Raw genomic sequence first — 15,125 nt, 5'->3', positions numbered from 1 at the left:
TTTTAAGTCTCTCATCACACTCAATAGCTTTCAAAGGGATCTGCCATTGACAAAATGACTGATGCAATTAATAAGTGAGTGTGTGGGGTTTTTTTTTTTATCTATAATGACTGATTTATGTGTGCATGTCTGAGAGAGAGCGTGCCAGGGTGGGCTTGTGCTTAAGAGCAGCTGAGTGCTCTTGAACGCCCCTGGTCGTGGCACTAATGTGTTAATTCATTACTGCTTGTAGTCAGCTGCATTGTGTCAGTGCAGTGTTTCCCATCTCCCTCTGTCTGTGTTCTCTCCACTTCATAAAAGCCGATTATGCTGCATGTCGCCGCTGTTCCACCCGTTCTCTCATGCCTCTTGACCTCCTCACCCCTCCTGTTGCCTGCCCGCGGGGCGCTCATGCAGGGGAGCAGAGGAGGGAGGGACAGAGGACCAGCTGCCACCAGCCATAGAGCTCTGGTACCTGGCAGAGGCAGCTACTCCAGCACCCTGCTTTGCTGGGCCTTCTGGCCCCTCAGGGTGGGGGCTGGGGGTGGGGTGGGGGGGACACCAGCCTCATGCCACCAGCCCCACCTGTCTTGCCCTAGGCGTAGTGTGACCGATTAGACACACACACTCAGATATATACAGCGTTTCCCTGCTGAATGAGTCTAAAAATTTGAGTTTTGATCCAACGTGAAATGAAAATATTGCAGAGGCCGCAGAAGTTGTGCAGTCCAGGGAATCTTTCATTTCAATTAAAAACGCAGCACTAGTACGAAATCTTTTATATGCTCTGCGCATGTGTCTGTTTTAGGAAATAGGTCTATATTTAAATACAGATTTCCTCAACACACATGCACATATTGACACTACTACAGTCCTCTGCACGCTCACACACACACACACACACACACACACACACACACACACACACACACACACACACACACACACACACAAGGATACACAGAGGCACTTTGCTGTGAGGCGTGAAAGAGCGAGAGCTAAGTGAGGCCACTCTGGAGCACTATTCTCTATATTGATTTCCCATTATCAGACCCCAGTCCCTGTGGAGTCATTAGTACTGGGATCAAACAGACAGACAGAGAAGGAGACTAATACCAGTCACTTACACCAGCACAGGGAGATCACCTTACCTCCCCGAGGGTAGGAAGGCCAGAGAGGAGCATAGGAGGAGAGGAAACGAATGAGAGGGGGGTAGTGGATGCATGAGTGCAATGGGCTAACAGATGGAGATGGCAATGTGTAGAGTGAGAGGAAGAGGAAAGAGGTGGGGTTTCGAAGTGGAACGTTCATGGGCAAATGGTAGACACCTTTGATCACTTTATTTGCCCACTCTGTTTCGTCTGTTGTGGTGGAAAAAGCTTTCGCTCGACTTTTTAGCTATAGACATCTGCAGCAACCCACAAACATTTGCCTTTTGTTTTTTGCTTCGTAGATCTCATTATGTTTTCACAGGTGACTTTTCTCTTTGTCCAACCTTGTAAAAGCTGGCCAATATAGCTCCTCAGCCTCCTCTCTGTCAATAATTTTATAGTAAAGATGCAATGATGAATGGTTTTCATGTAGCCAGCAGCTGTCCCCACACCGGAGAGAGAGACAAAGAGGGAAAGAGAGAGGGGGACAAACAAAGAGAAAGAGTGAAAGAGGAATATGAAATGTGAGATGCTCATTTTGGTCCCTTGCTTCATAATTTCTGTGGATGTATTTATCCTCCATGGATTCAGAGGGAGCAATGAATTCGTCGTATGAATCAACACCATCAATCTTATTCACTTCTGCCTGCCAGTGAGCCCTGGAAGTGGTGGTCAGGCTTCAGTCCGCACACTCAGATCGGGCCACACTGACACACACACATGCACGCTCGCACACACACTGCTCAGACGGGGGTGACCCTGGCCTGACCCCCCTGCTGACCCCCAATCTGTTCCCCAACCTCACACCATGAGAGCCCGGAGCACACTGGGATAGGGACACGCACGCTCAAAGACACACACGCACTGGCACATTGTGCAGCGTGTGATCTGATGGATATTTCCTCAGACAGTACCATGTGTGTGGGCAGAGTGCGTGCGGACACCATGCTTACGTGTGTATCTAAGTGTGCGTGGTGCCATAGCCTCTGCCCCCTCCCACTGGTGTTAATTGATTCTTGGTGCGCTGTGCTGATTGGTGTGAGGACCCCTAGAGGCGGGCTCAGTTCACCCCCCAACACACAAACACCATGCCCCCACCCCCATTTTATGTAGCACCTGACTCACACACATGCACAGTACACACCACACAGACATACAGTATCTCTATGTAATGTATGTCCACAAACTGTTAAGAGCGCATGTGTTGACTGTACCGGTGAGAAAATACACATGCACATGCTCACACTTGTGTCTTTCAGGGGGTTTTCACACCCCGGTAAAGAGGAAGCTGGCTAGCTGACATGAGCAGATTGTGGATCATATGAGACAATCCGCATAGAAAAAATCAGTCTTAGAGGTGATTCGTGAACAATATAGGTGGGCGTAGGTGTGTGTGCATGTGTGTGTGTGTGTGTGTGAGAGAGAGAGAGAGAGAGAGAGCCAAAAGAGACAGTAAGAGAGATGAATCTCCGGTTATTAATTTCCAGCCGCGGCCCCTGGGTGAGATGTTAATATAGGGCTGATTGTGACTAATTTCTTATTAATTGCCATCAGCGATTACACAGTGGCCAGTAATGTGGCTAATTTGTTGAAATGAATTTGGTTTTTGGAGGCATTTTAATTGCTGCAGGTGGGCAGCGTCCTCTGCACACTGTCACTTTTGTTTTTCAGCAGGAAACTTTTGACGTCGCGCCGCTGCTGTGTGTGACTAGTAACAGCAATAATGTGTGAATTATGTCGCATTATCCTAACAGCACAGAATGTGTACATGTCTGTGTATGTGTAATCTTCGCATGCGTTTCTCCCTCTTTGTCTGAGGACATGCACGGAAACAAATCTTTGCAGCATCAGTGTAAATGTCCTTGATATCTTATTCATCAGCCTTATGCATCCTCCGCCTTCCATATATCTTCGCACGTTCACGATCATTACAGCAGGGATGGAGAAACATTTAAGTTGTTGCCTTTGTTTGTTGAATGTTTATAGCTTCCGTTTGCACAGTCTCAACGACCACTGAGGAACCAGTAGATACAAAATCCAAATCCTCCTATAAAAGAGGAGATGCCCTCTGGGCAGCCATAGCTCATAGTTGGCCTGATTTAGTGGCAGCCAGGAATCTGGGCTTGAATAAAGACAGAGAGAGCGAGGGCAGAGTGGGAGAGAGAGAGGAAAAGATAGCTCCCTGTGTGATAAATAGCCCAGGCTCCCTCTATTGCATTAGCCGTCCGGGCCGATAGATTGCGAGCCCAATAGACCCAGACGTATGCGATTGGTTTCTCATATAAAAGTTGCATATTAAATTCCTTCACAGGACTGTGCCCCCCAAGCATGAAGGAGGGAAGGAAGAAATGGGAGTTAAAAAGCAGAAAGTGGAGAAAGCAATGGAAGAGCAAGAAAAAGGCTTTTTATGAGAGATGAAACGAAGGCAGAGTTGGGGAAGCCTGAGAAGAAGCGGGAAAGATAATGGCAGGAGAAAAGTAGCTTGATGGTAGAAAAGACAAATGGTGATGTCATGTATTTAATAAGTCCGTGGATATTGGGCGATGAGTGCGACCGTACGTCCATTTAATCAGTATTGCTTCCCAATGAAGATTTCTCTCCTGTTTGTGCACGCCCGCCCTTCTTCTGTTCTCAGCCGTTCTCCACACACTAACGACCTCTCTAATTGTTTCCAAGCTCATTAAGATGCTGATGTTTTAATAGTAATTAATCCGTCATTTGCCTACATGCAAACGCGGGCCACTGAGGTTTGTTCATCGCTCTTTCAATACACTGATAATGCAGTAGCCTAGTCAAAGGAGACAACATCCTGCTAATTTAGCTCATCACTGTTAATTGGTTGTTAAGTGCCTTTAATTACCAAGCAGGCTTTGGGATTTAGGTCTGCAGAATGAGAGGGATCCCCGTGATTGTCCCTGTTCGTCTAATGAATCTTGAGTGAACTTTGAAAAGTGGAATAAATGACCAGAGAGTGAAAAGAGACTCGCACTGACCCCGTTCTCTTTTCCATCTGAGCTCCCTCCTCATTTCCTTTCTTCTTTTCCTTCCTTTTCTCTGTCCTCCTGTCCCTTCCTCCATCTCTCTCTCACTCCCTATCTCTTTCTCCAGATATTATTAACTCATTAAGTTTTTTTCATTATTTTTAATAAAAGATGAGTTATGGCTTTAGCCTCACTGTGGCAGCATCCCCCATACTCTCGCCCTCCCTCCCTCTTCTCTCTCTCTCTCTCTCTCCCTCTCTTCCCCTTCAACCATTTACTCCCTCCCTTCCTTTTCCTCATCCTCCCATTTTCTCCTTCCTTCTCAGCCATATTGCGCCTGCTCTGATACATCTGACCCCTGAACTGCAGTCTCTGACCTCGGTGTTACCAGTTGCAACCTTCTGTCCGTCTTCTTTCCTTTCGCCACACTCACTCACGTCTATCAATCATCTCTCTTTCTCATAGCGCTGAGCAGTCTTAAGATGGCATTCATAAGATTTATGATTCATGATTCTCTCTCTTCTCCTCTGTCTGTGTGTGTGTGTGTGTGTGTGTGTTTGCAAGATAGGAGAACAGAGAGAAAGAAAAGGGGAGTGCGAGAAAGACAGACTGAGGGAGAGGGAGAAGGAAAGGGGCTTGTCGATGACAGACTTGAATAATGACAATATCTATGATTGATAGCTTATATAGGGCTAGTTGAGTGTGTGTACTGTATTTTTGTCTGTGTGTGCGTGTGTGTTAGAGTGACAGAAAGAGAGTTTATGTGTTCCGTTTTCACCACATTAATCTAATGTTAAAGGAGCCATGATGAATGGTTTTCATGTGGTTTGAGCTGTCAGTGGTCACAGCGATGGAGAAGAGCAGCAAGTGACCAGAATTACCAAGGGACACATGATTTTTATGTAGGAATAGAGGGACTCTAGAGGGAGAAGAAAAAAACAGAATCAATTTTCTCTCTGATATTAACCAACTTTAGTGTTTTGAACTGTGGAAGCCCGACGTTATTCTTTTTCTTTCTCACAATGTAAAGTTTCTTTCTCAATTTAAAATTCCTTCTTCTTCTTTATTTAGTTTTGTATTCATTTATTTTGCAGAGCCACGCTGATAATATACATCTGATAGTAATGTGTGTTTAAAGCTGCAAACTGTCAGGTAAAAGATGGCCACAGGTATGGTCACATCTGCTCTGCTTAACAAGCCTCTCTAACCTGCAGCTCTAAAAAAAAAACAAATATTATGCAACAAATACAGTTGTGGTGAAATGAAAGCACAACCTCTTTCTATTCTAAGGTATTACATATTAGAAAATCATAAACAAAATCTGTTCTTTTAGATAATAACAGATTCAGATGAACAACAACCCATGACATATTACACTGTCATTAGTTATTCTGCAAAAACTAAGCCAAAATGCAACAGCAATCTCTGAAAAACTAATTACACTGTGATTCAATAGTGTTTGCTGTCAGAGAGGTGACCTCACATTTGACTACTTTGATATACAAAGGATTTCATGGTTGACTCGGTGACTGCAAGGTGTTCAGGTCCTGTGGCTGCCAAACATGTCCCAATCACTACCCCTTCACCGCTGTGCTTGACAGTTAGTACGAGGTGTTTGTGCTGAAGGGATGTTTGGTTTTGACCAAATGTGGCATTGTAATTATGGCCAAACATCTTCACCTTGGCTTCATGTGTCAGAAGGAAATTGTTCCTGAAGTGTTGTGGTTTGCTCAGATGCAGCTATGCCAACTTCTACTTTTAGAGAAAATGAGCTTTCTCTTGGCAACTCTTCTAAAAAATTAAAAAAAAAAAACAACTATATTTTTCTAATGATACTGTTATGAAATTTAACATTTAATATGCCAACTGTGTAGAGTCTGAAATGTAGTTCTTGTGTTTTTTGCATTTTCTCTGAGCATTGCACGGTCTGACAAGGGGGTGAATTTGCTGGGACGTCCACGCCTGGGAAGACTGAAGACAGCTGTTTTGAATGATTTTTCACTTGTAAATATCCTCTCTCATTCTACAGTTATGGACTTTACATTTTTGGGAGATTTCTATATAATCCTTTCCAGATTGATAACCAGCATTGTGTTAACACACACCTGAATGCTCGAGAAGCAGCAAACTGTTAACATGTCTGCTTTTATAGAGGGTCTCACTTAATCAAATCCTTTTGAGTATCAGCACCTGGTTGCTGGTTAACCTCCGAATTCCAGTAGAAGCAGTAAAAGTGAACTTCTGCGTCTGCATTTTGGTGTAGGTTTTCTTAAATACATAATTACACCATGTAATTTGTCATGTGTTGTTCATCTGAAGCTACATTAACTTAAAAAAAATGTTTGTCCTGATATGTAAAGGCTTATAATTACCTCCTTCTTTTTTTTTTTTTAAACATAACTGTAAATACGAAGTATGTGACCGGTTAAACTTGGATCTCAAGTTTTTTGAGAAAAGTTTTTTCTGTGGGTTTGTTGTTTACTGCATATGAGAAGATGCACAATGTTAGCCTGACAGCTTGAGGTAAAGCACTTAATTGCTCTCAGGTCAGGTGTTTAGCCTGAGCGAAATATGTCATGTTCTGTACCAGTATCACTTTTTATTGAGACATTGTCCGCGCAGCTGCCAGCTGATCAATGATATCCCATCAATTTTATATAAGAACATATCAACACGTAGTAATTTGCACTTTTACTCGACTGACTCCAAATGTCATCTTGCTGTCAGAACTCCCCTCTCAAACGATTTTAAGTTGTTCTTAAAATTTCGTTGCTTGTCAAAAAGCCCCATCTAAGAGGAGAGAGCCTTTCCTGAAAAACATCCAAGTCTAGTATTTCCAAGCTTACATTTGCTATAAATTCCTTAAGTTATGTTTGGCATAAATGTCTGCAGCTGAACAAAGGCTCTTTTTGATCTTCATATTTTACATAGTCACGCGTGAAAGCAATGCCTTGCTAGAAGACATGAAGAATGAAATACGTATGAGATCTGTTCAGCATTGAGTAAGACAGACTTGAAACAATCAAAACTAATCCGTTATTTCTCTAGAGTTGAATTGAAGAAATGACTCTCCTAGCTATAAACCAAATAAGTGTTTCCATGTGGCGAACTGGATTGTAAAATCAGTTGTTTCCAGCTACAACCTAACATGCATGTATATATATTAGTATACACTTCTGAGTCATTCCTCAAAGGAAATAGCTTGAAGAATGGAGAAGGTTAAGTGTTAATGTGGCAACAGTTTGAAGCGATGTTTGCTGACAGCTGTGATGAATTGTTTCCAATGTGCTTGTGTTCCTTACCATACACACACGTTTTCTGCATCATCCCACAAGATAAGATCTGTTCATGCTTAACGGCCTGTATTGTCTCCAAAAACGGTGGTATGTATCATATTTTTTATTTGAGCTGCTCTTTATTGGTATGTTTGCTTTTTGAGGAACAGTGCATGCCATTTATTCAGTCCATAGTTACATTTACAGTATGATTCGATGCTTACACTTACCAGCTCTGTACCACAAAATGATAAACGGTAAAACAATATATGGAGGGGGCTCCATTCTTTAAAATCTACACATAACATTATTTCACATGCTACACATTGAAAGGTCACATATTTATCAACACATAAATAAGTGTAACGAGAGTCTATTTATCACCTTCTCCCTTCCGTTATCTCATTTTATTGAACATTTTTAATTTAACACCAATTCTTCCTTTTTTTCCCATTCTGAAGACGTGGTATTTTGTATTCCCACTGGAGTGCACTCTTGTGTCAGGATATAAAATATCCAGTCCTTCATAAAATTGATGAACAACAAGTTAATTGGCTGGTCTTCACTGGGTCCTGCTGTGCTTCATTACTATCCACAGTTAGTCTGATTAAGAGCATTTTAGGGCCATATGTTGCCCTGAGTGACAGTTGGCTGCAGTCAACTAATTGTGTTAAACAAGTTCAGTTTTAGTTCCGTCCAAGTAGAAGCAGCATCATTTGTTTGGTCCTGGGTGGACTGAGCTGGCTGTGCGTGTGCAGTTGATTCTTACCGATGAGGCGTAGAGTTGCAGAGATCCTTATCTTTGTATTCATAAAGACACAAATGAAAAGGAGCAAAGGTTTGCTCGTCTATTCACTCACCGTTGGTAATGTATACATACATACGGGGCTACACATAAAAGTTTCAGGAGGTAGGACGGGTCCTGTGGAGGAAATAGCTGTATGCACAAAAAGAATACTGCAGTATTAATGTACAGATCAGACAGCTGACCCAAAATCACAACAATAAAATTATGTAATAAACTAAAAGAGAACTTGTAGAATCTGGTTAAAGTAATTACTGGATGGCAAACATGTTCGAATGATTATGTGCTTTAATGTAGATTTGATGGACTGTGTGTCTGCGCACACTCGTATGTGTGCTTGTTGCTACAGAGCTCTGTGCTCTTGTCGGCAATATGGGCGCAGATTTTGTCCTTTGTTGTTGTAACTGAGTCAGACTTTGAGCTCATGCACATAAAATGAACAATTAAGTCAATGATAGTCACAAAATGCATAGAAAGAAATGATAACAGGATGTGAAACTGGATAATGTAACTCCTTTATTCTGGAAGCAAATTTCTCAGCCTAATAAGCATATGGCAATATGGCCCGATATGCTGCGGATGACACAGCTAAGATGTGTGTATTACAGCTCGTTTGTTCTCAGCTGGACTGGTTTGTGGGGGCTATAGGGATGTCAGAATGTATTTCTACTTACATGATGTACTATGGATGTTTCTACTGTGATACTGGATGCTTCCAAATAGAGGGGGTTGTACATCTTTGTCTATCTTTTGTCTGTTTGTTGCCCTTTTGTCATCGACCTGATGGATTCCTGTTCTGGGTTGTTTTGTAAGCACACCATCCACCTCACAAGCACAAGCTCAGCACAACCTGGGTTCACTGAAAAGAATGAAGAAAGACATATATGTGCATTTGTGTGAGTGAGAAGATTTTATTTTTCAGAGTATGACAGAAACACATTATATGATTTAGTGCAATGACATACTGAAAGCAGGGTATCATATAGAGCTTTTTTCATAGCATCACATTCATCTGAATGTTGGTGCTGCAGCATTGTCACTCCAGTCTGGATGCAAAGCATGATATATTTTTTTTTAAGTACTCAATTTATATATGATGAGGTTTGAGTCATGACTGTGCAGGCAATAACACCAGTACTGACACAAACTCATCTGCAGCATTCTGTATTCATGTTTATGAAGCATAATGTAACAATAGCCTGAATAATAATTTACCTTCCATCACCACTGACATCTGTGGTAGCAGTGCCATTTGCAAATTGGATAGATGTTGTGGCTGTCCTGCTGTTCATTTCTTGAAGCATGACGTTTTGATGTGTTAGACCTGCTCTGCAGGTGGCAGGGGTGTGGCCGCACAGCAGCGTTACCTCTGTAAGCTGGTCTCTGGCTGAGGAAATTCAAGGTAAGATGGAAACTGGGGATAAGGATATACTGTAAAATGTATTGACACTATAATGTTTGCTGTCTTATACAAAACAGTCAGAAACCAAAAACTGGACTGGTGCATTTGTAGTCTTACTGACTTTAGGCTACAAGCCACATTAAACCATATATTCATACAAGGTTTTATTCTGTTGCTTTAAACACATTATCTACCTCACATCCGTGGCCATTTTTGTCATGGCCAAATTAGAAAAACAAATTAACCTAAAATGCATGTATTTGAACTGTGGTTAAGTTGAAATACCTGAAGGAAACGCACTCAGGTAAAGGGAAGATGCAAAGTCCACACGGAAACCAGACACCAGAAACCTTCTTGCTGTAAGTGCTAACCTTTTCACCACCATGCCAGCCAACTCAGCTTTATTGATTTTGTACTCTCCAAGAAACTGATTTTTTTATTCCTTACTTAAACCTGGCAGTGTGACTCAAATATTTGTCCCTCATCAGAGTTTGCCCGGGTGATTACACCCTCATTAGCCAACAGCGAATGAGGAGGAGGTCTCGCTGCAGTCTGAAAATGGTTCTAATGTTGTTCAGAGAATGTTGGATATTTTTTGAAGCAGCTGATTAAAGTCATGAAGAAGGGTCCTTTTTATTGTGCTGTGGTATACCATGCTCCATGAAGTTTTCCAGATTGGTTACAACTGGGGATTTTAACATACAAATTAATGACAACTCTGACGTCTTTGCCAGAGCTTTTATCAGCATCACGAGTTACCAGCATGCTTATGGCCCCACGCATACCAGAGGACACAGACTGGAGCTTGTTTGTACTTTGAGTTTAAATGTTGTTTGGATTTGTTTTAGGAACATTTTTATTTCTGATCATCACTGTATTCTTTTTAAAAAGTATTTGTGCCTTTCTCCCCACTCAGGTCTCAAATTTCAAATTGTTTTTCTGCTGATATTTTTTTATGCTTTCAATTTATTCTTATCCCCTAATAACAATGTTAATCCTTTAATATATGTTATATTAGTCATTGTCTTATCAGTTTAGATAAAGTATGTCCTGTTAAAAATGAGGACGTACTCTTCTCCTTGCATAATTTATTTATGGTTTAAGGTGTTCTCGTCAAAAAGTTGAACTTGTTTACCCATTCATTGCTTTCATTTAAATAATCTTTTAGTTTGTTTTAAAACTTCAGAAGAAATACAATGGCTGCTTGCTTTTCAAACCTAGTTTCAAAGACCAAAGGTAGTCCTAGGGTTTTATTTGACATTGTGATATTGTTACTCCTGCTCCACCTGCTGTCACAAATATTTCAAAAATCAATTATGAAAATGTTCATACTTTCTCTGCAGGAAAAAAAAAACAAAAAACAGAAATGTGAGAAATAATAATAATTCAGCATCTTCACTGTCTGTTCCTGCCCCAGCTGAGCCTGTTATTTGAAGATTTTTACCTATTTCTTTTCTTTATCTGTTGAAATTAATTGAGTTATTGACATCATCCTCCTGTTCTCTTGATATTTTACCTGCAACTCAAAAATGTTTCATTTACTAGTATTGGTTCCTATGTGCCTACTGTAATCGAACTTCAGTGATGGCCGATCAAGTCCCTGCTTATTTAGTCACATATTTTTTTTAAAAAAAAATATTTTTTTAAAGCTTAATCTTTCTCTTCTTAGCACTTTTAAGACCAATCTCAAAATTGTTGTTCTTTGCTCACCCACTGAGCCTAACCTCTTCCTTTGATACTGCTGAACCTCACATTATGCTCTATAGACTGGGATACTGGGTGGGTGTATCAGGTTCTACTTTGTAGTGGTTCTTTTCATATCTGTTTGGATGATCCTTTGGTCTTCTTCCAGTTCTCTATCCATGGTGTGCCACAAGGTTTGATTTTGGGGGCCTTTACCATTTCTGTTATATCAGTTCCCTCTTCAGAACATGGTGATGCATGCATTTTTAAGGATATTTCTTACCACTGCTGCACAGATGTCATTAAGCTGTATATTCTTTTTAAGCCCCATATGTTTCTACATTACAGATCTTGTACAGGTGTTGGATGGCTGACGGCCAACTTTTTCTCTAACATAATGAGGAGAAAATAGAAATCTTTGTTTGTGCCCCTGATAAATTTATGCATGGGCTAATAGAAACACTAGATTCACTTTCCACTTTTACAAGTGCTTTTAGTATCTTGTAGTAGTTTGTGATATTAATCTGGAAAACAGCTATAAAAGTACAAATGTTACTTTTACTTACTTTGAACAGCTTTACCTGCTGATACAGAAGGGGATATCTGCTGGCTCCTCCACCTGCTGTACATAGGGTATCGGCATCTCAGTAGATGGGTATAGGCTGACCTGAAGTCCCTGTTGAGGGCTCCGTAGAGGATTGGATTTAGGGCTGAGTTGGCATAGCCTAGCCACAGCACAATGGAATATTCTGGCACTGTGCCAGGGTCTGGATGCTCCTGTAAGCCCAGCACTGTGAATAGGATGAAATAAGGTAACCAGCACACCACAAAAGCCCCAATCACTGCTGCCAGTGTCACTGTGGCTTTGTGCTCCCGCAGTGCCACAACTGTAATGCTGGAAATCACAGTGGTGGTAGTGGAAGAATTGCTCCTGCAGTTGTAGCTGGTGATGCAAGTGGGCCGTTCACTGACAATGCGCTTGGCCTGTGCACGTGCAATGCGAAGTATTCTGAGGTAGGTCCAGCACATAGCCACCAGAGGCAGGTAGAAGGTGAGGAGAGAGTCAGTAAGCACATACGGTCTGTTCAGTTCAAAACGACATTTCCCCTCCGAAGCCCAAGGCCCGTGGTTCTGCACTGTCCCGTTAACGGTGTTCCATCCCATTTGGATGGGCAAGAAAGACACGGCCAGAGACACAGTCCAGACACTCGCCATGGCTACAGCAACTCTCCACGGTAACACCAGTGATGCATATCTCAGAGGCATGGTCACTGCCAGGTAGCGATCGACACTGATTGCCAGAAGGGTGAGGATGGAGGCAGTGCACAACATAACATCCATGGAGATATAGAAGTTGCAGAAGACTGCGCCAAGTGGCCACTCTTCATTTAGCTGTAGGAGAGCAGAGAAAGGGAGGACTAAGAGGCCGAGCAGCAGGTCTGTCACAGCCAGCGACAAAATGAAACAGTTAGTGAGGCAGCGGAGACGTCGAGAGGCACAGACAGCCAGGCACACAAGTACATTACCAGCGACAGTCAGGAGGATGAGAAGGATCAAGATGAAGGCCAGCATTACTTTGGACAACATTATTGCTGTTACTTCACTGGAGTCAATCAGACGACATCATGACCGCTGCTTTATGTGAACCATTGTCCTGTTTTTGTGTCAGATTTTAATCAGATGAAGGGTGGTTGCTTCAAGGACTCTCATTGATTAAGTGCCACTTAAAATCTTGGCCACCCACATGTAATTCTTTTATCTCCAGCTCTCCCTGTATTTCCAATGTAGGTAGTAACTGATTGTTTCCTGTTGTTGAAAAACCTAAAAAGTATCATATGGACTGATAAGAACAGATTTTCCATACATACTAATGACAGTAAAAAAAAAAAAATCCGACTGGCTGTTGGTTGGTTGTTGAATGGCTTTATGTCTGCAAGGCTGATTAACAGTGGTTCATGGTTCATCTTTCTGTCTTCAGCACCATTTCATATGGATATAGTGACACCTAGTGGGAAAAGACAAAAAGTACAATTAATAAGCCATTATGCCGTACAGTCACAGACACACTTCTACACTCACACGTCAAAAAGATGCGGCTTTCTTATAAATTGGTTGTAACTGTAATTTATGTTATGTAACTGCTAATATACTACTACTGTAATAACCCTTTAATGCCTGCAATATTAAAGCAAAGGCAGCTAGTCAAACAAATGGTAGATGTCATATTAGGACAAACTGGGTTACACTGATAAGATCCTGTCCTGTTTGAACTGAGGAGGTCATGTGAAGGAGCATTTAATTGCTTGTAAATTCAGATTTTGTTTGCCAGAGAGTTTGTTGTTTCTTCTTTGAAAACTTCAGTAGTGTGTCTTTAAAATGACACATATTAACCTGTTGAAATGTTGTTTAAGGTTGAAATTAGTGCTACATATGCTACAGCACCAGCAATGGCTTCACTTTTGTGCAGCTTTAGATGGTTGCATGCATGTCTTACACCTAATGTTTTAAATGTATAATGCATGATGCTAATTATTTCATTGTGAGCTTGCACATAATTAATTCATTACATGCATCATCATATTTTACATGTATGCCACTCTGTATTCTTTTATGCTTCCATTTTACAAACCTGTTTTCAAACAAACAGTCAATCTGAAAAATATCTTTCAGTTATCGGTAAATATTTAAATCAAGGGCGTCTCATACACAGCCTAATTGTTGATATGACTGGATATAAAAAGAGAACTAGAGTGTGTAAAAGATTCTGTAAAACAATATGTGAGCAAATTTTCTATCAATAGCAAGATATTATTAACATAATATATAATAATAACAACAAGAGCACTCAGAAAGTACAACTCCTCCACGAAGGGCAATTGCTAAAGTTTTATGTTTTTATTACAATATGATGACATCAGTCTGTTATGGCATCATTGTGTCGTGATAGGCATCATAGTGAAAAATAAAAAGTTTGTTGTACAACTCTCTTTTTGCCCTTTTATATGATATGTTACTCAATATGTTTTCTCAAATGTTTTTTCAAGGACAACATTGACCTCGGGTGCTAAAAATGATGGTCAAGGTAAAATGCTTAGCCAACCTAGGTACTCATTTCTCCTAGTATATTCCTGTGAAATTTGAAGACAATCCATAGATATTTTATTTATTTATTTATTTTTTGCTAATATGAAGTTTTCACTGGTTTTCACATTTGCTGTGCCCATGACCAACTTGATTCAAATTTTATCAAAATTAAATCAGCTCGAGATGTCATTTAAATCCACCAGCACACAAAATTTGAAAATTATATCTTGAAAACTGTGGTCAATAGACTGCCAACAACAGACAGACAGACAAACCAACAGAACCAATAATATGCTCCCTTCCTTCGAGGGAGGAATTTTAACAAAAAAAAAAAAAAAAAAAAGAGAGAGAGAAAATTGAGCAATCTCTGAATGCTAGTGGCAAAGACCATGACTAAATGGCCGTGATGTTCAGGCCTTCAGGTGCCACTTCATCCATAATACACAATATTGAGGTGGAAATCACCGCAAGGGTTTAGGAGCACTTCTGAAAACTGTTATTACTAAATCAAACTAAATTTTAAAGCAGAAAACCTTGAAAAAAAAATCTTTTTTTAATTAAAAATGGATAGAAGTGAAGTCTTTCACTGTCTTGTGAGCAGAACAAGGAACGAGGTTCATATTCAGAAAGGAAAAGGAAAAGTTTGGGAAATTATTGGCTTATAGAAATGGCTGTCAGGGAGTTTTAGGATTACCTGAAATACCAAAACTTGCCAGCTATGGATATTTTTCCCTGCTTGGGTCAAATAGCCCTTGGACACCTGTT

General features: G+C 40.9%; 1 protein-coding gene across 2 annotated transcripts; it reads right to left on the bottom strand.

The window, feature by feature from the left end:
- Positions 1 to 7,542: 7,542 nt before the first annotated feature.
- Positions 7,543 to 13,265, bottom strand: hrh2a (histamine receptor H2a). 2 transcript variants are annotated; one of them, XR_014921968.1, is made up of 4 exons: positions 11,843 to 13,265; positions 9,407 to 9,578; positions 8,866 to 9,050; positions 7,543 to 8,323 (listed from the first exon to the last, which is right to left on the bottom strand). XR_014921968.1 is itself a non-coding variant. In XM_085466371.1 (3 exons), the coding sequence occupies exons 1-3, from the start codon at positions 12,861 to 12,863 to the stop codon at positions 9,032 to 9,034; spliced, it is 1,212 nt and encodes a 403-aa protein (XP_085322497.1). In that variant the 5' UTR covers positions 12,864 to 13,265; the 3' UTR covers positions 8,683 to 9,031. The 2 variants fall into 2 exon arrangements, 1 of the variants encoding a protein (XP_085322497.1); XM_085466371.1 differs by lacking the exon at positions 7,543 to 8,323 and having other exon boundaries at positions 8,683 to 9,050.
- Between the last annotated feature and the right edge of the window lie 1,860 nt (positions 13,266 to 15,125).

The sequence above is a fragment of the Copadichromis virginalis genome, linkage group LG2 (assembly GCF_057382275.1).
Source record: "Copadichromis virginalis isolate Kocher_CV1m ecotype Utaka linkage group LG2, C_Virginalis_male_GT1.1, whole genome shotgun sequence".
Classification (NCBI taxonomy): Eukaryota; Metazoa; Chordata; class Actinopteri; order Cichliformes; family Cichlidae; genus Copadichromis; species Copadichromis virginalis.
The sequence above is the reverse complement of the archived record's forward strand: the minus strand, read 5'-3'. Positions and strand labels throughout refer to the sequence as shown.